This window comes from Gossypium hirsutum, chromosome D09 (assembly GCF_007990345.1).
Source record: "Gossypium hirsutum isolate 1008001.06 chromosome D09, Gossypium_hirsutum_v2.1, whole genome shotgun sequence".
NCBI lineage: Eukaryota > Viridiplantae > Streptophyta > Magnoliopsida > Malvales > Malvaceae > Gossypium > Gossypium hirsutum.
The window spans coordinates 47,877,890-47,900,225 of NC_053445.1; the positions used below are offsets into that span (position 1 = coordinate 47,877,890).

At 29.3% G+C, this 22,336-nt stretch overlaps 2 protein-coding genes across 4 annotated transcripts; both read left to right on the forward strand.

Annotated features, from left to right (window-relative positions):
* The first annotated feature begins 661 nt into the window (after positions 1–661).
* LOC121220966 (transcription factor BEE 3) lies at positions 662–2,333 on the forward strand. 2 transcript variants are annotated; one of them, XM_041101074.1, is made up of 6 exons: positions 662–1,117; positions 1,205–1,324; positions 1,425–1,490; positions 1,626–1,694; positions 1,783–1,869; positions 1,961–2,333. In XM_041101074.1, exons 1-6 carry the CDS (start codon positions 719–721, stop codon positions 2,069–2,071), a joined length of 852 nt encoding a protein of 283 aa, XP_040957008.1. In that variant the 5' UTR covers positions 662–718; the 3' UTR covers positions 2,072–2,333. The 2 variants fall into 2 exon arrangements, with proteins under 2 accessions (XP_040957008.1, XP_040957009.1); XM_041101075.1 differs by having other exon boundaries at positions 1,783–1,860.
* A 9,178-nt stretch (positions 2,334–11,511) lies between these two features.
* LOC121220967 (uncharacterized) lies at positions 11,512–14,753 on the forward strand. Of its 2 annotated transcripts, none has more exons than XM_041101076.1 (6): positions 11,512–11,750; positions 11,827–12,275; positions 12,388–12,729; positions 12,816–13,184; positions 13,271–13,485; positions 13,605–14,753. In XM_041101076.1, the coding sequence occupies exons 1-6, from the start codon at positions 11,614–11,616 to the stop codon at positions 13,848–13,850; spliced, it is 1,758 nt and encodes a 585-aa protein (XP_040957010.1). In that variant the 5' UTR covers positions 11,512–11,613; the 3' UTR covers positions 13,851–14,753. The 2 variants fall into 2 exon arrangements, with proteins under 2 accessions (XP_040957010.1, XP_040957011.1); XM_041101077.1 differs by having other exon boundaries at positions 12,460–12,729.
* The last annotated feature ends 7,583 nt before the right edge of the window (positions 14,754–22,336 follow it).

Here is a 22,336-nt window from a genome sequence, read left to right on the forward strand (position 1 = left end):
AAGTTGCATCTATCTTAGTGTTATTTAAGTATATATATTTTAAAATTTATTTTAAAATTTTTAGTACTTTGATGTATTATATATTTAAAAATTATATAAAAATTAATACACCCAAACCGGCTCCGGGTTTTAGCGTTTTTATTCGAGCCGAGTTTCGGCAAAATTTTAAGCCCATTTTTAGGATCGAGCCTAGAAAATGGGCCTAATTTTTTGTTGGACTCGAACCAAACTTGACCCACCCCATGAGCACCTCTAAATCAAACTAAAACTCAACCAGCAATTCGTAATAAAAAATGTGGATTAAATCTTAATTTAGTTAATATTTTTATTATAATAATAATTAACTAAAAATGTTAATAATTCGGACGCGTTTCTCCTATCGAAATATTCTGGTGAAGAAGTAATTCCAAAAATAATAAATGTAAAAAAGAAGTTCAAAAAGATTTTCTGAGACTTTCATAAGTGGGCTCAATCCATTATTGGATATATCTCCTGAACCCAATGGGACCCGTTAGAGAGAAAAACAACAAAAGCCTACACCGCCACGTCTCCACTCATCTTCATTCTTTAAAAAGAAAATTAAGAGTGTAATTTTTTTTTCACATGCATATTATTGAATAACACTAATCCCACTCTATAAATATAAGTCCCACTTTTTTTTTTCTTTTTCTCATTATCCAAACACCCATTCGAAAAACAAAGTCTCACAAATTTCTCTATGGCTGATTTCACAACAGATATGCAAAACTTTAAACAATCATTTTCTTTCATGGATATTGATCCTGCAACCATGGAGTCACCATTTAACCAATATGGTGGTGACCTAAACCAAAGTGTTATAGACAATTCAGCCTTGAATTTCCAAACCTTTTTCCCTTTCTTCAATGAAACCTTCTTCAGCAACCAAGTAGCTGAAATCGCAGGCAATTGCAGAGCAAACCCACCAAGTTATTTCCATGATAGCAACCACAAGGGTTCAATTACAGCACTATCAGTTGCTCACTCATCCTTTGTCACTTCTAGAAATGAATTCCATGACAGCAATAAGAGAAAATCATTGGACTTATCAGAAAGTAGTTATGGGAATTCATCATCCCCTTGGATCAAGAGAATAAATGTATGATATATATTTCTATATATTTTCTTCAATATTTTATTTTATTTTCCCAATTTGTTTTTTTTATTTGGGTTTTGTTATATGTAGAATTTGGGGAGAGGGAAAAGAGCAAAGAGTAATGAAAAGGGAGAAAATAAACCAAAAGACGTGGTTCATGTCAGAGCTAGAAGAGGTGAAGCTACTGATAGTCACAGTTTAGCAGAAAGGGTAAAATATATGTCCTTTTACTTCATTTTGTTTACATCTAAATTTGATTGATTTAACCATACCAACCAATCGAAAATGATGTTTTTATATTGTCAATCAGGTTAGAAGAGGGAAAATTAATGAGAGACTAAGATGCTTGCAAGATATTGTCCCAGGATGCTATAAGGTTAATTTTATGCTTTTTCTCTCTAATTCCATCTCTCAATTACACATATCATGTATAAATACATTGAAAAAGTAGCCAAAAAAACAAAGTTTTCTCCTACATTTTTTTCTCTCTAAATTGTTTGATTACTTGTAGACCATGGGCATGGCAGTCATGTTAGATGAGATCATCAATTATGTCCAGTCCTTGCAGAATCAAGTTGAGGTGAGATAATCAATTAATACATATATGTATAAATACTGTATAGTTGTAACATAATTTCACATTTTCTACTGTTTTGGAAATGTTACAGTTTCTTTCAATGAAGCTAACAGCAGCAAGCACTTATTATGACTTCAACTCAGACACGGATGCCGTGGAAAGAATGCAGGTGCTTCCTGTAGGTTTTTTTTTTTCTGTTCATTTACGTATGCAAATTTTAATCTCACAGTGTTTTGATTGGAAATTATAATGAATGAATGGGATTTCAGAGGGAAAAAGCACAGGGGGCAAAAGATGAATTGGACAAATTTATGAGAGAAGGAGATTGTGAAAGACTAGCTTGCTTCCACTCATCAACAACATGGTCCTCTTTGACTTAATTTCTACATCCATGCCTATAATTAATTGCCTTACAAAACATATGATCATGGAGATGCTATATTTTTCAACTCTTTTTTGTTTTCCCTTTCATATTTAAATGTATTATGATCAGAAACACATATTGTACCCCCCTACCTAAGCTAGAATATGTGAAAAATTTATACTTGTAATTTATTGTCACTCACAAGCATTAATGGGATTCTATTCAATATATATGTACAAGAAATTAGCTTGCTAATTACAAATATTATATTGAGTACATTAATTTGTTGTTTCTTGTCATTTTCCCTTTGATTTAAGGTCACAATAAGAGGACAAATTTTACTAGTGCGGCAATATCATGCAACAAATCTTAATTAAACATTAATGGGCGTGATTAGACTTGAGTGCTTTGTAATTAGGGTGTGGGTGATTAAAATGACAACTAAAGAGCCAAAAAAACATTTGGACTTTTGGGACATTAAGCTTAACAACAGTAATTACTTTAGTTCAATAATCCTAATCACTTCCTTTTAATAGACTTCACTTATGTTTTGGACATTAGTTAATGACAAAATTAGGACAAAAAGCCATGGTTAGTTGTTTAAGAAAACCCGACAATTGAACAAAATGAAGCAGACATGAGTTTTCATGCATCCCATTTTAAATCAAGCTTTTACAAAACATAAAACTTTCCATAGTTCTACCATCCTACATTATAAATACGGTCTAGTGTGATTTATTAATCTTCAATTTTTTGATCTAATCATCTCAATCAATTCATTTAAATAAAATTTTAAGTTCATTGAATCTCATTTTTTTTGTATAATATCAAATCGAACAAGTCCTTAATTTAAATTAATTTCGTTTGAACTTTGTGTCCACAAATATAAATAGTCATAAACCTGTTTGTCTTAATTTGCTATTTCTCTTTAAGTAGATAGAGGTACTATTTTAGTCTTTTAAGTAGAGAGAGATAACCATTTGACATTTTTAGAAGAAACAACAGATAGAGGCATCACATGTTGTTTGCCTTTTACTTTTAGTGATGGAAATTCATGTCAACTTGTTCATCCATATCAATTACCTTATTTTCTTTCTCAAACCTTTTGTTTTTTTTTTTAACCCAAAGTACAGCCATTTCAATGCAAATATTCTGTATTTATGAATAAACATCGTAATATGTACGATTTGATATTTTTAGACATAATCGACAAACATACATTGATTACACATTAAAATTTAATAATTTATATTAGGTTTATGTTTAGGAGACTGATAAAAAGAATTTACTATAGATAAATACCCAAACGGCTATAATTGTGAACGAGCCACCATCCAAAAACACAACGAATGATTAGGAACAAGTTGTTATAAAAATCCTACTTGTCGGTAAGAAATCAAAATGTCCTAATCCTTTTGGGCACCAACAGTTTAGAGGGTATGTCCCAATAACATTATGATGCAATGAAACTATGGCCAATTTGGCTATAACACGTGGAACAAAAACAAATGAAACCCTAAACCCACAAAAACTGACAAGGATATGTATAATTAATAAACCTTGTTACATCATATGTTAAAAAGTAGGATTATTTATATATATTTTTAATGAGGTGATTGGATGAAATTTATAGACTTTTCTTTTGTGTGTGTGCATTAAATACAAATTCAAAATCTAATGGATGTTGGAAATTCAGTAAGGGAATGATTGAAGGAGAGAATGGGAAAGGATTTATTGAATGGTTTAATTTATAGATAAATTTTGGGTGTTTAGTGAGAAATAAAAGAGAGAAAGGGGGGCAAATGCAGTGCATAGAAGAAGGTGGGAGGAGGACAGCTTGAAATGGGCCAAGCCATGCATGGCTACAAGAGGCAATGTGGGTTCTCCGACATTTGCGAATCATGATTAAGAGCTTATTAATCCTTTTTAAAGCCACTTTTATCACTCTTTTCCTATCAATTTCTTTCTTCTTTGACTCCCTTTTGACCAACTCTTTTGCCTTGTCTCTTGGAGCATGCATGAACTAGGTCTAGGAGGGAGATTTAGGATCTTTGAGCATCATATGCTCATATCATCTCAAATATATATATAAAAAAAATCATTTAAATTTATCAATATAATTATAATTGCCAAACATATAAATTTTTGAATTAATCTCATACTTTTATCATATCGATCTAGAATATTATCATTATTAATATATATTTAACAATTAAAATTTTTTATATAAAACCAATAGTTAAACATATGGGATTTTTCTGACTCCACAAATGAATAAAAAAAGTTCATGTATCCTTAAGTTATATTTAAAAAAAAGATAAGGGAGATTGAAAATCTTTTAACCCGATCTGTAAAATTAAAAAATACTCCATCATTAATATACCTTACAAATATATGAATACAATACTTTATGAATATACTATTCATGAGCTATATCAAAAGTGGGGAAAGAAAATGGCTCAAAAGAAAGGATTCGATGCATAATAACAAAAAGGATAGATTACATGTATTTCCCAATCTAGATTTAGGGTCACATATTAGGTGAAGTTGTGGGAGAATAGAGATGAGGAGGGGCAAGTTCAAGGATCCAAGGACAGTGGGTTCAATAATACAAGTGGAGGAGGTTGTTAGGTGGTCATGTTTCTTACCAATCCCCCACTACTTTACAAATATATGTCATTAAATCTTCTTCCACAATGCTTTAAAATCCTTTTATCTTCCCAATTCAAATAAGTTCAACCCAAAAGGTTGATCCCAAAGTTGCTTTCTATGTCACTTCAACATTGAAACAATTTTATGGGGTGGAGGACAAAAAAACTGATAACCATAATAAACCTTTGTATCATGAAGCAAGGGAAGATCATTGGTCAAAGAAAAAGGAAGTAATACAATTAAAATCATGCACATGGCGGGCGGTTGAAAGAATGTTTGATTCCATGTGTTCGAGTATCATTGTTTACGGGTTTGGTTTAACTTTTTAATAATCGCATATATTATAATATTCAAATTTATTGGATGTGTGAACTAATTAAGTTGAGCGTTAAGTTAGCATATCAATTTTGCTTTGCTAGATGCATGATTAAGGTTTTAAAAACGAATAAATAAAATTTTCTTTTTAATGAAATAATTTTATTTGATTCACTAGTTGCACTATTTATATTATTGTTATACTTTTATCTCGATTGAGATACGTGATAATATGAGAAGTGATCTGGGAGATACCTGCAAACAACCTTTATCTGATATCATTTGGCTGGTCATCTAATGATAAGCCACTCGCTATTAATGGGTGACTCGTATCCTCAATATGGGATCATAGAGGTATAACAACATTGTATTATCTCAATAAATAGAATATTAGAGTAGGCGCACATGGTACCGCACTTGACAACAACCGACGTATGATGAACCTGTCACCCGACCGACCACACAAGGGAGCGGTCACCTGTGTTGTCAGTGACATAGCACTACCGGGCAAGAGACCTTCCCCTTATATATATACCCCAACACATGATGCTGAGGGGATCCTTTTTTCCAATTCTTAACTCCTTAAACTTTTTACCCTAAGCACATCAAAACCTCCTCTTCTTCTCTCTTTTACCCTCCACTTACTTCGATTCTTTACCTATCACATGTGAATTGACTTTCTTATACCGCCACCATCTTTTTATTATCTCCTCCTTGATGATGAACCTGTATCAATAATTACCCATGCATAAAATATAAATCTCAAAATGATTTCGTTTATATGGTTAACAAATTATACCCATAGAAAAATAAAGTTATTGCGAAAGAAGTTTGTAAGAAATAAGATAGCAATGGGAAAAAAGGGGACTTTATAAGGGATAATGATGGTGAATTGACAGTCAGTATACCTACCAATAAAATCATGTCTCTTCGGATCTCATCTGATCATAAATTTAGTGGTATATATGTTGATGCCAAGTTTTCATATTGCAATTCGATTTTCATTTGTTGTTGTCCGCATGTTGATGTTGCTTCACTATTTTAAGGTTTCGACCTCAAAAAAGAAAATCAGGGAAAATAAAAAAGCAAAGTTTATCTTATCGTCTTAGTTCTTTCTTCCTCCCATCGATTTCAGGGTTCGCAAGTTTGTTTGATATTTCAGCAGTTTAACTATTTTGATATCTTTTCCCCTTTAGTTTGGGGTTCGGTTTTATGGTAGACCCATATTAATGAAAATTTTAATGATTATTTAAGTTTGGTCCAATTATGGGTAAAAGGTCCTATTCAAATTTAATCCAGTTATGTCAAAGCTCTAATTGAATTTACATAAATTTATTGATTAAAAATTAGTTGTGGGGAGGGATTCATTTATATCTGTATACCCTTTAATTTATTTTTTTATAATTAAATTTTTAACAATTTTATTGTTGAATTTATTGATATAATTGTAATTGTCCAGCATGTAAATTTTCAAACCAATTCAATATCTTTATCATATCAATCTAAAATAGTGTATATATTAATATTTATTGGACGATTGAAAGTTTTTTTTTTACTTCAAAACAGATAATTAGAAAATTATTATAATTTACATCAAAATTGACATGCATGATTTATATGAATAGAATATGAAAAATGATGGTTAGATCATTAAAATATTAATCATACAAAAATATATAAAAGAGTGTAAAACTACTTTAATTTTACATTTTACACAGGCGTAAGTAGATTCCTCCCCTTTATATGTTAAGAATAAAAATTAATTATATAAAGGAAGTATATATGTTAAATTTTTAATTCTGATAGAATTTAAATATTTGCCAAATAACTTTTTGATTTTCTAACAAAAATGTTATATATGTTTTAGGCATGAGAGATTGGGTTCAAACCCAAATAACCTCATTCCTACGCCCAATTATATATAAACAAAGTTTAAATACTTTAGGTATGAAAGGTGGGTTTAAAATTTTTGAGTGTAATAAAGAATAATAAAATAATTAAAAATAATACTTGATATATCTTAAATTTGCTTATGGATTAATAATTGTTTGTTAGGAACAAACAATTAATTTTAAAAAGATTGAACTATCTTAAAATAATCCAATCTTTTTTTGAAAATAGGTAAATCTTTTTTAAGAAATTTATTAATATTTATTCAAGGGTTGGGTTATTTCCCAAGTTCGAAGGCTTGTTTAAAATTTGAAAGGATTTGGAAAAAAAAAACAATAGGTCCAGAAAATTGGTTTGAAAAAAAAAATTAGGCTCGTTTAAAACATGATCCAGGCTCGGACTCCAATATTCAAAACTCGAACCTAGTCTGATCTATTTTTAAGTTTATAATATATGAGTTCCACATAGAGTTCAGCCAATGCCTAATGTCATTTCTTTTAATTCTTGAATTTTTATTTTTATTTATTATACCCTAAACAATACATGTATTACCCTGAAGTCTAAAAACTCCATTGACAATATATAAAAAAATAAAATATAATACGAATGGGTTTAAATGGATTTAGATTAATTAATTACAAATCCAAACTAATTTAGATAAAAAAAATTGAAATCAAATTTAAACAATTATGTATTTATTAATATCTATATATATATATATATTTATATATACTCCATCCAACTCGATCTTACACCGGCGATAAAGACCTTTAAATCTATTCATCGATAGTAAAACATGATTGTTCAGATTGTATATGCACAAAATGCAAAGCCCATGGGGCAGTACATTTGAGTAAATTGGTGTCGTTTATTTTCCTAGTTGGTTCAATTCCACTTAAATATCATAATAAATCGTGTCTAATTGAGATTTAAGTAGTGGTCATAATGGGAAAAAGGAAAGGTGCATTTCTCTCTGAATAGAGTCAATAGCTGTTTAGGTACTAACAATAAAATTATAGTCACAAAGTCTGGTCTTCACCAACAAGATGAGTTTTTGACAGATGATGTTATGCCCCAACCAAACTATTTGAATCACATCTTTACAAGGCTTCTGTTTCCTATAATTTTGCATCTCCTATCTCATTCAGTTCTCTGCATTTTCCTCTCAAGTGTCTTAATGAGGACTAAGGTTATTGCCATCCCTGATTCTTAATCAATTCAGAGGCAAGCCTCATAGGCCAGCTTGGATTTCAGGCAGCATGAGTGCGTTGGCTCCGCTCACAATTTGTCCCATTGAATCCCTGCCCATCACAGCAAGCCCCGCAGGCCGCAACCTTGTTCTTATTGCACAACGCTACATCTGTCTTAATGGTTTTCATTGGAGATGAAATGTGTTTACTCCTCAACTGAACCAAGTCATTATGATTCCTAGTCTACAAGCCTCTTCCTATATTTTAACTGCTTGTTGCTCAATTTTCTGATGAATCAACCCCCATAAAAAACGGTTCATTAAGTGGTCAAACCAATACACATAAAACACGTAAATTATGCGCAGCATGATCGAACTTCAAGAAAATACAAGAGAAAACTCAAGAAAGGAAACTATTCATTTCATTCAAAAGACTCTAAAATCTCAGTATCAGAGACGAGCCATATTAATTTATACAAAAAAGCTGCATAGTGAACTAACATACTAACCCATTAGCTAACTAACTAATTAATGATAGGCTAAGCTGCTAACAATTTGTACCAGAAACTAACAACTTAACTGAAACTGGTTACCAGTTACATTCACTAACACAGGACATGCATGATTTTGATCAAAAGGAGCTTTATTACATGATTGAGCAATTCGACCATACGAGGAATGACTGCAGAATGTGTAACAAGGGAAGCACCCAAAGGCTGACTTACACGCAACATTTGTTATCAAAAGATGCTAACCATGCATTGCACGACGCCAGGCTGCTACAATCCCACATTACGGCCTATTTAAATTTGTGTATATATAAATAATTTTGATTACGCTTACGCCCTATTCAAGTTGGGGAGTAGGATGCCCCAGCTTTGATATCGAACTCACTTCACAAGATCAAGTCAAATTTAAGTTTTTTTGAACCAAGCTAGAATAACTTATGAGTAGGGATATTATATGTGATAAGGTACCTTGACCTAGTTGGACAAATATTCCACAAGAGGAAAGGAAAAAGCAGAATTTACAGAGAGCTCTATACTTTACTCCCCCCCCCCTTTTGATGGTAAAAAATGGGGAAGAAAGTGCAGAGAAGGAATCTTCAAATATGGCCCAGATATTTGGGAACCGAAGCCGGGTCTTTATGGGTTGGGGGGTCTAAGGTTTCATGTACCTTTTTGAATCTGGTGTGGGGTAACTCCATCTTCTGCTTTCGTGCAAGTAATATTATATAATTAGCCAATCACTTTGATAAAACAAGTGTCTTAAACAACCTCAAATGATTTATTATTAAATAAATAAAAAAGTGTGAGACAAAATTCCTAAGGAGACAGCATTTTCTGGGAAAACCTTGGGAACCAAGTTAAGGACATGCAGCAAATGAGATATTTCCATGAGAAAAAGCCCTACAAGACACTTCCTCACTTCATCTTTTAAAGGCTTTTTCATAATTTAGAGGCAAAGAATATTTCTACCAAAAAATTCTCTCTCAACTATGTAAATTGTCCCTACTATTTATATTAACATAGTTAGTATTGTATTATATTTTTTTATACTAGCATGTACTAATATCAGTATATTTAGGTGTATATTTTTAGATTTTTTATTATTTTTAATATACATGAAAATATATCTAAAAAGTATACATATGAATATATTTATATGCGGATTGAAATTTTAAAATTATTAATTAATATCAATAAATTAATTAATTAAATAATTTTAATTTATTTTTAAATAAATTATAACAAATAAAAATAGTTAAGATAAAAAATATTAATATCTTGTACAAACCATTACATATCGATAGACACTAGTATATCCTGAAATTGATTGAAATGGACTAAAACACAAGAAAATGCCTGAAATGTGTTAGAATTTTGACTAAAAAAAACGTAAATTAAAACAATATTTGATCGGTATCAACTACTATAATTTATATTGTGTTAGATTAAATTTAGTAAGCCACTTATGAGTTTATAAAATTACAAATAAAAAGATGAAATATATTATGTCCTTTAAATTTATACTGTCAAAAGATTACACCCATAAATATTTAATTTTTTACTTTATAACTTTCTTTTTCCATAAAATAACTCCCCAAATTAGAAATTATGTTACACGATTCTATATTTTTTATTATTTTGGAAAAGTTAAAGTATTTATTATTATTTCTTTTATAAAGCAAAAAAGCCATGCTTGTTTATTGATGCGTGTGGTCAGGTTTTGGTGTCTGGTGTTTTCTAAGGGTTTTGAGATAAGATGAGATCTTTTTCTTATATTTTAGTTTTATAATTTCTATGCTTTTAATGCAAAAGACTGTTCTGGTATTTTTATTTTATGATTTTTGATTTATCATACTAAATTCGTAATGCATAACATAAAAGAAATCTCTATAAATATAAAATCTTAATTAGATTATGTTTTAAATTTCATCTGAACCTTTTTACTTTTTTTCATTTATAAAAAAATTTCAATAATAAAAATGTATTTTTCAAAGTTCATTTATCTTTTATTATATAAAACATATTAAAATATAAAAAAAATTTAATATCCAATCAATCAATTCATCTTATTTTTTGTTAAGTTAGACTTGAGAGTAGAAGTGCTCATGGATTGGGTCGGGTTAGGCCTAAGTATGATATTAATATACTTTATGCATGTCCAAGCTCAGCCCGACCCGAAATTTGGGTATAATATTTTATCTAAATCCGTCCATATTTATAAAAGACTAATCCAAGCGCATTTTAGGCCCGCCCATATTATTTTTTAATTTTTTAAAAATATGTATTTTATTTTATTTTAATATTTAATAATTTTATACATTTTTCATTTATTGAAATTTTTTATATAGTCATGTTAACATTATTTTAATGTTTACATTAGAGCATTATTATATGTTTAGTCTAGGTTTGTCCTTTTAATGTGTTCTAAATTACATAATATATAAAAATAATATAATATAAAATATTATAAATTTAAAATGGGTCAGGATGGACTTAGGCCTTAAATGTTCAAGTTTGAACCCAACCCATATTTTAAACGGACCTAACTTTTTAAAGTAAATTCTCGAAATTTTGGACGAATAACCCGACCCATAAACAAATGAATTTGATATTCCAATCTTTCCTCATTTAACCTATCAATTAATTAGCTAAAGAATTCATCTCACCACCCTAAACTCAAAAAGTTAACGTATCTATTTATATATTTGATTATTTATTGAATGACCAGGATATAATTCCTCAAATGTATAAAAAAGAAAGGTAATAATTTGTTGACATATTTGCCCTCTCAATTGCAATTGATGTTTGGAAATGATAGAGAGGTAAAATTGGTATTGTGTAGGTCAGATCGGTCATTTTAAAGGAAGAAGACCACTTTAAGCCAAGTAGGAAACCAATGAAAGCAACACATTATTTTGCTTTTCCTGAACCAAAGACTTCACTTTGCTTTTGAGTATTTGTTGGCAAAGCTCATTTGAAAGCACCACCAAACAACAAGAAAACATGCAAAAGCAAGCTTTGGTTATATTGTTTTACAACCTCTCAAGCTCATCTTTGCTTCTCCTTCTCTTCCTATACTACTCATCAATTTTGCTTGCCAAGTTCTTCTACTTCATTGGAAGTTACTCGCTTCTCCAAAGGTCCTTGTAATTTCATTGTTTTGTTGGTGAAGAAATTCATTCATTCATTGTGTTGTGTTCTTTGTTTCTTTTGCAGGAATCGAAATGGATATGATTACAGTATGTTCTCTGAGGAAGAAGAAGAAGAAGAAGAAGAAGAAGAAGAAGAAGAAGAAGAAGATTATTGTGTTGAAAGGTATAACTACAAGGCCAACTGCATGGAAAATGACCACCTTGTGGCTGACATAATTCATGGTGGTGAATCACTTATTTTCCTGCCGGACAGCAGCTTTCAAAGACCTCGAAATGATGTCCATGATGATCAGCTCATCACGAGTGAGGATCAAGAATATGCAAGTTGTTACACTGAACAGTCACCTAGTTCAGATTCTGAGCACCATCATGATGATGATGATACAGATTTGTTTGATCATGAAGAGATCCCAACAAAAGATGGCGATTCACTTGACAATTTTGATGATGGTCCCACTCCTATAGTCTCACCAATGGACAAAAGTGATGTGGACAATGATGAAGATGGTGATGGTATGTGCATTAAACCTTTTCTTATTATCACATGATGTACTTCATATGTTTCTGCTGAACATTACATCCTTGTACTTTGTCTTTTCATGCTGCCTGATATTGTTTTCTGCAGAAAATTTCTGTAATCAAAAAATCAAACAAAGGGTGCAAACAGATTTTTCAAGTGACAAGTTTTTTGTTATAGGCCCAACAGTGGAGTCTAAGAAGTTAGTAGGTGAGGAGCAGGATGATAATGAACCAATCTATGGTGACTCTTACACAATAGGCTCAACATCAAAGAGCTCATCTGAGTGGAGAAGCTCAATAAATTGCAGAGATTCAGGGACTGAAGATCCATTTTCATCTTCCTCAAGAAGAAGTTGTCCCAAATGGGAATCCTACACTGTGTTCCAAAAATATGATGAAGAGATGATGTTCCTTGACAGAATCAGTGCACAAAAGCTCCAAGAAACAGGTAAAATTATGAGAAACTTGATATACATATATATATATTTATTTGAAGAATGTAGATTTGGTTGATGGGTTTGAAATTGTTTATAGAATCACTGAGGTCCATTCAAGCTTGCCCAAGATCAATATCTGAGAGAATAGTCCACAAGTTTGCGACAATGAACAAAAAACCATCAGATATCAGACGGAATCCATACCATGAACTGGAATCTGCATACGTTGCTCAAATTTGCTTGACTTGGGAAGCTCTTAACTGGAACTATAAGAACTTTGAACATAAAAGAGCCTCTAGAAAAGATTTCGACTGTCCTGCCATCATTGCTCAACAGTTTCAACAATTCCAAGTTCTTTTACAAAGATACATCGAAAATGAGCCTTATGAACAAGGGCGTAGACCCGAGGTGTATGCCAGGATGAGGCTTTTGGCCCCAAAGTTGCTTCTGGTTCCTGAATATCGAGGTAAATCATTGTTTTTAAAACCTATTTCATTTATAATACCTTTAATTAACATTCTGTTTATTTCCATAATTTTGATATGAAAAAAGATTATGAGGAAGATGAAAGAGATGAAGGGTTTGGGCCAAGAATATCAGCAGAAACATTTGTGGTGATAATGGAGGATGGAATCCAAACCTTCATGAATTTTCTCAAGGCAGACAAGGAGAAACCATGCCAACTCATTAAAAAATTCTTTGGGATGAAGAGAAGAGGCTCAGTTGACCCTACACTCCTTCAGCTCATGAAAAAAGTTAATGCTAAAGTAAGTTCTCTAATTTTAATAAGTTTATAAAACCATCATGTCATCATCTCTCTCTCTCTCTCTCTCTCCATATAAAATGATTTGAGTATTATTAAGATTATTCGCTGGATTGAATGCAGAAAAGGATGAAGCTTAAAGACCTTAAAAGGGCTAAGAAATGCATAAGGAGAAGGAAAGTGAAGGTGGAGAAAGAGATGGACATATTGATGGGTCTGATTGACCTAAAAGTGGTGTCAAGGGTTTTGAGAATGACTGATCTAACTGAACAACAATTGCATTGGTGTGAGGAGAAGATGAGCAAAGTCAGGATTTCAGAAGGCCAACTCCATAGAGATTCCTCTACCCTTTTTTTCCCAGCTCACTAATTGACCCACCACCTTTTTCTAAATATTACATCATATGCAAAAAAAAATTTCTTCTTCTTTCATTACAAAACCATATCTAAATGTGCATCACTGCACCATATGGATAATCCTAGGCTAGCTTTTGTATATAGCTATACCTATATTATACCGGATGTAGTGACATAGAATTTGTTAGAAAATTAAGATATAGGTTCTATACATGAAACATGATAATAATAAATTTTTATGATATATAATAAAACTGTAAAATTTTAAATATCACACTTCCAATAATATTTCGATTTAGATATTTTAACTACAATAGTAAATATCTCGAATATGGCATACTATTGTGAAGAATAGGTTTGGATTTGAATATTTGAACCTATTATTCACTTTAATTTTTTTTTACTTACGAATATTGCATCATTGTTGAAATAGGAACAAAACAAAGTCCAACAACATGCGAGGGTGACATGGAATTTGGAGATTTTGGGAATCCATAGAAATATTGGAGAAAAGCAGCTAAGCCAGGTGATTTTTTATTTATTTATTCATCAACTGAAAGTGAAAGAGCAGACATAAAGCAAGGAACATTGAAGAGTAGATACTACAGTGGGAGTAGCTTTGTTAGGTTACTTTAGCTTTATGTCATTAGGGGGTTGTCAACAAGGATACGAGGGCTCTACGTTATCAAAAGAAGAGAAGGATAAGAAGTAACTCTCACACATGCATACCAACACAGTAAAAAGGAATTTGCACATGCTACCACTCAAAGCAAAATCATTATAGAATTATGTAAAAGAAATTGGTTTTTTAAAGATAATTATGAACAAAATTCATTAGTATACATTATAAAAAAAATTTAATGTACTCTCAACATCAAACAGTTTCATTCTGGAAAAAGCAAGAGAATTTCACTTACCACACTCCTCCCATCATTTACCAATATACACAATTTAAATATCAATGAGAATCTTTTCGTATTTATCTTTTTAATTTCGAAATTTTAAAATGAATATGTTTAATGTTCAAGTTATTCACGTGAACCAATGTATTTTTGCTTTATTAAGGATTCTCCATAACATCAAAGTCTTTCATAGCATATTTACAAGACCTGGTTGCACAAGTCAGAACACAACCTCTAAATAACTTAAGGTGAGTTGGATGAGCGATTGGATTAGATTGAATGCGGTGCGATGCGATGCGATGCATTTAGTTTATTTTTTATTTTACGCTACAATATTTAATATCATCACTACCGCTATTTTTACACTAATCGTAAATAAACATACTATCCATCTAAACTCACTCTTAGTATCATAGTATATTTTTTAATGGAAATGCTCATAATTTAAATTAGTATATAGATAAGCCAACAACTGTTTGATCTAATAGTAAGATGTTTGTGTTGCGTAATGTGACGCAATCTCTTGTATCCCTATCCATTGCTACAACTAATATCATCTTGTTTACTCAAATTGGACCCAAGTGTTAGCCTATCTGCTAGTTTCATAGGGCCAATCTGGACAAGTTGGGTCTTATCTAGGATGGCCCCGTCCACTAGCATTGCTTCTTAATAACAAAAATATATTGTTTTATTTAAATTTAGTTATAAGAAATATTAAATTAATTGATATAAATGTTTTATTATTTTTCAATCACGAAATGGGGGTTGGTAGCCCATCTCAAGTAAGGACATGGACTACATCCGATGGAATTTATCTAAGAAAATTAATATTTTTAAAATCGAATTGATAGTTAAATCAATTAAATTATCGATTTTTAATTTGATCAGTTTAATTAATTAATTTAACATCTTTTCACTGACCTCTCATAAAAAAATTATGAATAAATTTAAAAATCTGCGCCGAGATGCCTTAAACACAAGATAACAGGGGCATGAATGGTAGGGTTGTATGCTTACCTCCCTAGATTTCCATCATGCTAGCTTTTGCAAACTCTTTCTTGTTACTTAGAAACCTCAATTGAAAACCCAATTTCTCCGTGGCTGTTGCACTCATTTGATCCCAAGTTCACCATCGTTTTTTGCATTTCTTACTTGATTGGTATAGCTCTCACTTATTATAATTGATTGTCAAACATTTGATAATATTGAGCCAACGAGTTTTTAATAGGTTAAATGCTTGAATCAGGATCTCACCTTTTAGAATAGTTTTACAAAAATACTTAAATATGAATTTTTCACAAACCACAATTCAGTTTGTAGTAAAAATTAAATGAATATAATAAAATATAGAACAACTTCGAAAAGAAGAGGAAATAATAAGATGATAATGAAACATTTAAAAAAAAAAAAAACAAGTTGTCCTTCACTTGTTAACCTTTATACTTATCATCAAGTGATTCCATGTTGCAAGTGAGGATGATAATGTGCTGCCTTTTTGTTGATCCAATTTCGATGCAATCATTTATGCCTTTATACATTCAACAACCATTTAATATTATGTGAGTCTTATAATTTTATGTCATACCATTTTAACATTTTAATTCTTTTAATAAATATTATTTTTATCGTATTTAAAATAACTTAAATAAAAGGCGTTACGGTTATTTATGATAAAAAGGAGTGTTTTATTGAAACCTTAAATGTTTAGTTTTTATTTAGTTTCCATTAAAATGAAAATTGTTAAAATAACGTGTTTGGTTGAGTAAATGAAAATGTGAAAATTAGAAATAATAAATAAAAGGTTGTTTTTATTGTTTTCATGTAAAAGTGAAAATTTTTTATTTTAAATAATTTTTAGAAATAAAGTTTTAATTCTTTTTATTTTTAAATTTTTAGAAATAATTTATATCCAGTACTTTTTAATTTCAGAAATAAATTTTTTAATAATTTATTTTAATACAAAATAAAGTTCCTTAAATCATGTAAAAGCATAAATTTGATTCAGTGAAAAATAAAAAATGATTTGCTATTCTTTTTGTAATATGGATAAAGATAGAAGTGAAATATTTAAATTTGATTAAATAAGATAAGTTAAATCACATAACAGTTTGTTAAAATTTTAAAAAATTAATTTTAAAATAAAAACAATTCGACAATCATTAAATTTATTCCATATTAAACATAATTTAATACAAATCAATAAATAAGATATATGAAATTACATTTTAAATATTGAAGAAGTAATCGTTTAAGAGATAAATTATTTCATGGACGCTTTCATCACCTCATATATGGTCCTATCCAAATATTTTCATTTCGTTATTTGTGGTTTAAATACAAATATATGTGGCAAATAAAAGCATGATATTAGTAGGTTGTGTAGGATAAGGTGCCCTTTTCTCTTTTGCTTCAAAATGTGCTGCCTTTTTGTTCCATCATATGGGGCTGCAATTATTTCTCCCTCCTATGTTCAACACCCACTTCATCCATTTTTTATATTTTTTATTATATTTATTACACTGATCTATATATATTAATATTTATTTAATAGTTAAATTTTTTTTACTGAAAATGAATATTTAAATTTTTTTAATTTAACACACATAATTTATATAAATAAAATAAAAAAGCTATGTTAAAATATTAATAAAACAGGAAATAATATAAAACTGTATATGTGTGCTATCCTCCTCATATTGTATTTACATATGATATAATTATATAAATTTAAAAACTTGTTTTTGATAAAGAATAAGGGGCAATGATTATTTTGAGATCGAATTTCATTTATTTGTATCAATTTAAGTTTATTAATAATACATTTTAATGTTTTTATATCTCTATTTTTGCATTTTCATGTTATAATATATTATTGAGTCAACTATGCCACATCTCATTCAACTTTTAAAATTTATAAATATGTCATTATTATTTTCGTGTTTTTATAAAAATACCATTTAGCTATTTAACGTCATTATTTGATAAAATAGGTCTGATATGACATGTTAAACGATAAGTTGTTTTTATTATTATTATTTCTTTTCTCTTTTTTTCATCTTATTTCTCTTCCCAACAAACCCTAGGATTTCACCACCGCCGATGGCTTCCCCGGACACTGACCTATCCCTTTATTCTAGAAGTGAATAAAATCTGAATCGATTTAAAAAATTCGATAAATTTTTTAATTTTTGAATTAATTAGTTCGAGTTATTTGAGTTAATTAAGTTATTTGGATCAACTCGAATAAAAAATTAAGTTTTCTGTTTAACTTGAATATGAATTACACAATTCGAGTTATCTGAAAATCCAAATAAGAAAAGGCAAAATTACGCCGTTTTGATAAATGTTTACCTTTTCTAAAGTTAAAAGTCAAAATCATTAAGTTAAAAGGCAAAACTACGTTATTTTGATAAATGTTTACTCATTAAATTAAAAGGCAAAACCATTATATTGTGTATATAGTTAAACAATTTTGTATTTTGTTTATTAGTTAAATAATCGGTTCATGTAAACAACATTAAGTATAAATAATATAATTCATTAACTCGTCTCGATTTGACTCAAAATTTTTTGACTCAATTCGATCTGATTCGAAAAAAATTCAAATTGAGTTCGGTTGCTAAAATTGAATTCGTCAACTCGACTAACTCGAAATTTTTTGACTCGATTCGACTCAACTCGATCGAATACTCACCCCTACTTTATTCTGATAAACTCAACATTAACCCTTAATCCCATGATTGTAACTGCTCCCCTCTCAAATTTTAGAAAAATATGATTTTTCTATTGAAATTTTTAGAAAATTTTAATTAACCCCCTCAAAATTTTTGAAAATTCTCATCTCAGAAAAAATTTAAAAATTTTAATTAGACCCTCAATTATTTTTAAAAATTATCATTAAACTCTAAAATTTTTGAAATATTTACTAATCTCTAAAACTTAATCCCAAGACCTACCACTATAATAAACAAAGGTGATATTAACATCTATTGATATTTTAGAATATAAAAATTACAAAAAAAAAAACATACATAGTGACCTCTCTACTAATCCATATAGCATTTTGATCCTTCTACTGAAACAAAGAGAGGGTAAATTGGTTCAATGGAACAAAATAGTCCATCATCAAAAATTTCATCTCATCGCTTTTTATTGTTAAATGTTGATGCGACATTTTTATATAATTATTTGATACAAATAACTTAAAATTAAATCATGATTAAGATAAAGACAATTTTATATAATTCATTATATTTTCGTCATAACATGCCTTGCTAGACTATAAAAACACAATGAAACTTAATCTTATGACTTCACCGCAACTCTAAGCTACCATGTTCAATGGTGGTGAACTCATTTACCCAATTCATCTTCATCATTTTAAACCCATATCATTCTCACAATTAAAGAACTTAATAACCCATTTTTCCGATGATTTAAGTAAACTTGGTATCATCATTTCTGTCCCAATTTTTCAGTTTGGTTTAAAACAACATGGAATTTTTTTTAATTTTTTTTTGCAATTAAAACCATGTTCTTTAAAAGCATTGAAGACATGGGTGATCTTACCAAGTTCTTCAACTGAGTTCAGCTGGGAGGAGGAGGAAATGATGTTCAAGTGAGAGAAGAAAATGGGTTTTGAATCTAAGGAATAAATGGGTAACAATTTAATAAATTATATAAAATTATTTTTATCCTATCATAACCTTTTTCCAGATAATTTTTATCATATATATATATATGAAAATGTCACATCAGTATATACAATAAAAAAAACGAAATATTTTAATAGAGTTAACATTTTGTTGAATACTAAGATCAAAGATCAATTTATCTAATATTTTTTTAAAACTCACTCAAATAATGAGATTTTAAAATTCAGAATTTTAAGACACCAAAACTAAAGCATCCAATAGCAAAATATAACGTGAAGTAGGGGACGCATCCGATCGAATCGTGTTAAAAAATTTCGAGTTAGTCAAGTTAATGAATCCTATTTCAGCAACTGAACTTAATTTGAATTTTTTTCGAATCGAGTCAAAAAATTTCGAGTCAAGTCGAGTCGAGTTAACGAAGCCTATTATTTATACTCAATGTTGCGTTTACATAGACCGATTATTTAACTAGTAGACGAAGTGCAAGATTATTTAACTATATAAACAATATAATGATTTTATCTTTTAATTTAATGGGTAAACATTTATCAAAATGATGTAGTTTTGCCTTTTAACTTAAAAAAAATAAACATTTATCAAAACAACGTAGTTTTACATTTTTTTATTTGGATTTTCGAATAACTCGAATTGATAATTCATATTCAAGTTACACTGAAAAACTTAATTTTTTATTCGAGTTGATCTAAATAAATTGATTAACTCAAACAACTCGAACTATTTAATTTAAAATTTAAATTTTTATCGAATTTTTTTATACAAATCGGATTTTGCACGCGATTAATTTAAAGTATGGTATAGGGAAAGTTATGGTAACTGCCCATTGGATTAGCATTGCAAGTGCGTCCCACAATTTGAAGCAATGTTTTGTCTTTTTTTCCACCTTCGGATGCGGAAAGCTGTGGCCTATTGAACGCAGAAAGTTATGGTAACTGCCCCTCTCTTCTCTCACATGTTCGCTTTTAAGAATTTACAAAAATAAAAATTTATCATAAGCTACGTAGTGTTTGAAAATTTAGAATTTATTTCTCATTTTTAAGAATTCAAGTGGGAAAAAAAATCAATAACTCTATTATACTATTTTCTAATAATATTTTGTACGTAGTATTTTTAAATTATTTTCACTGTTATAAATATAAAATATTTTCTATATATAGAAAAATCAAATTAATTAGAAATTAGAAAGATAAAAAATAATTTTAAATAAAATAAAATAAATTTTAATTTAAGTATTCGTAATTTTGTAATTTATATTTCAAAAACCGTCCAAACTTATAATTAATATCGATTTTCGATTTTTTTTTACTCATTCACCATTGAACTTTGATGTGTGCTTAATTTGATTTTGATCTCCGGTCTAAGGATAAAAGCATGAAATTGAAATAACTCAAAATCCATTAAAGTCGGGAGGAATTAAGAAGATAATTTTATCTAAATTTAATTTTTTATTTTATAATTTCAAAACATTATAGTTTTGTAAATTTTAAGAGGGATAAATATCAAATTTATAAATAAATTTTGGTTCAATGTGCAATTTGATACATAAACTTTGATTTGGTGCAATTATACACATGAAACTTGAATTGTGGTTCACATGTATGTGTGAAACTCTGATTTTCATTCAATTATATACATTTAAAGAAATGAATACATACATTTATTTTCATATTGGATTAATATAATTGTTGGTGTATGCAATATATGAATGTAAAATGAAGTTAATTCAACAATATTGTTAGTGAAAATTGAATCAAATTAATATAAAAGCGTACAGAAAATCAAAATTCAACCTCGCATATTGGATCAAAATTTATTAAAAAATTTAATATTTATCGATTTCAAAATCATTTGATTTGTATAAATCCATTCAAACCCAAAATAAATTAAATAGTGGTACATTTTTTTTTAAAAGTTGGTTATATATTATTTATAAAAATAAAAAAAATGTGGAAAAAAATGGAATAGGAAGCTAAAGTTGTTTAATAATAGAATAATCTTAATCAATTAATAAGTATTTTAAATCCATTTGTTGCTTATCAAGTTTTATTATAAGAAATAACGAAACACAGTCTTCTTAGTTCATCCTTCTTCAAAGATGAGGCTATTGGGCGACCGGCGTTAACTTTGATTGTCTACTTTATGTGTTTGAAGTAAGCAAAATTGCTTCATTGTCTGTTATTGTTTTGGTTAATTTTATACCTTTGGGTAGAGAAACAATTTACAATAATTAATTAAATTAGTTCAATTTTATAGTTTTGTTCTAAGAATTAAATTATATGTTGTGATTTACACAATGGAAAGTGTGAAAAGATTTTAAGGTGGAAATAGTTCAAGCAGAGAATGGTGCAAAAAGCCACTAAAATTATTGATTTAGAATTGTTGAGGTTATATCTAAAAAGAGTGTTAACTATACGTCTGGTCATTGGGTTTTTTTTTTTTGTTCAATCTCTCTTTGTCTAGGTGTCAATGGCGGTAATTAACGAATAAGGCTAGCTTAGCGTGGCTCCGTGGGTTCTTATCATCAAGCATTCTATCCATAAGCATACAGGATGCAGTTACGGATGTTAGCTTAGAATCTTTATTGGAGTCGACTTAAGGAGATTGAATGAAGCATTTGTCAAGTTAAAGAGGTGACAAATACATGGATGCTGACAAAAACTCTTCCCCATGTATCAAGAAAAAAGATCTAACATTTTTTTAAATATTAACATATCCTTTAAATTACATCACTTTTCATTTTATAAATAACAAATTATAACATCAATATTTTTATCCGTACATATAGTTCATCCAAATCATATGAATATTTTGAGTTCATCAACGATGTCGCTGTACATCTTGTGTTAACTAATCATATTAACGATGTCGCTGTACGTCTTGTGTTAACTAATCATATTCTCTTGTGTTACCTCAAGCTTAATTTC

Excerpts from the sequence above, each read along its gene's own strand:
- LOC121220966 (XM_041101074.1), top strand. The coding sequence starts at position 719 with ATGGCTGATTTCACAACAGATATGCAAAACTTTAAACAATCATTTTCT. Across the intron at positions 1,491-1,625 it reads TTGTCCCAGGATGCTATAAG|ACCATGGGCATGGCAGTCAT; the intron begins GTTAATTTTATG and ends GATTACTTGTAG. Across the intron at positions 1,695-1,782 it reads CCTTGCAGAATCAAGTTGAG|TTTCTTTCAATGAAGCTAAC; the intron begins GTGAGATAATCA and ends GAAATGTTACAG.
- LOC121220967 (XM_041101076.1), top strand. The coding sequence starts at position 11,614 with ATGCAAAAGCAAGCTTTGGTTATATTGTTTTACAACCTCTCAAGCTCA. Across the intron at positions 12,276-12,387 it reads CAATGATGAAGATGGTGATG|AAAATTTCTGTAATCAAAAA; the intron begins GTATGTGCATTA and ends TGTTTTCTGCAG. Across the intron at positions 13,185-13,270 it reads TCTGGTTCCTGAATATCGAG|ATTATGAGGAAGATGAAAGA; the intron begins GTAAATCATTGT and ends ATATGAAAAAAG.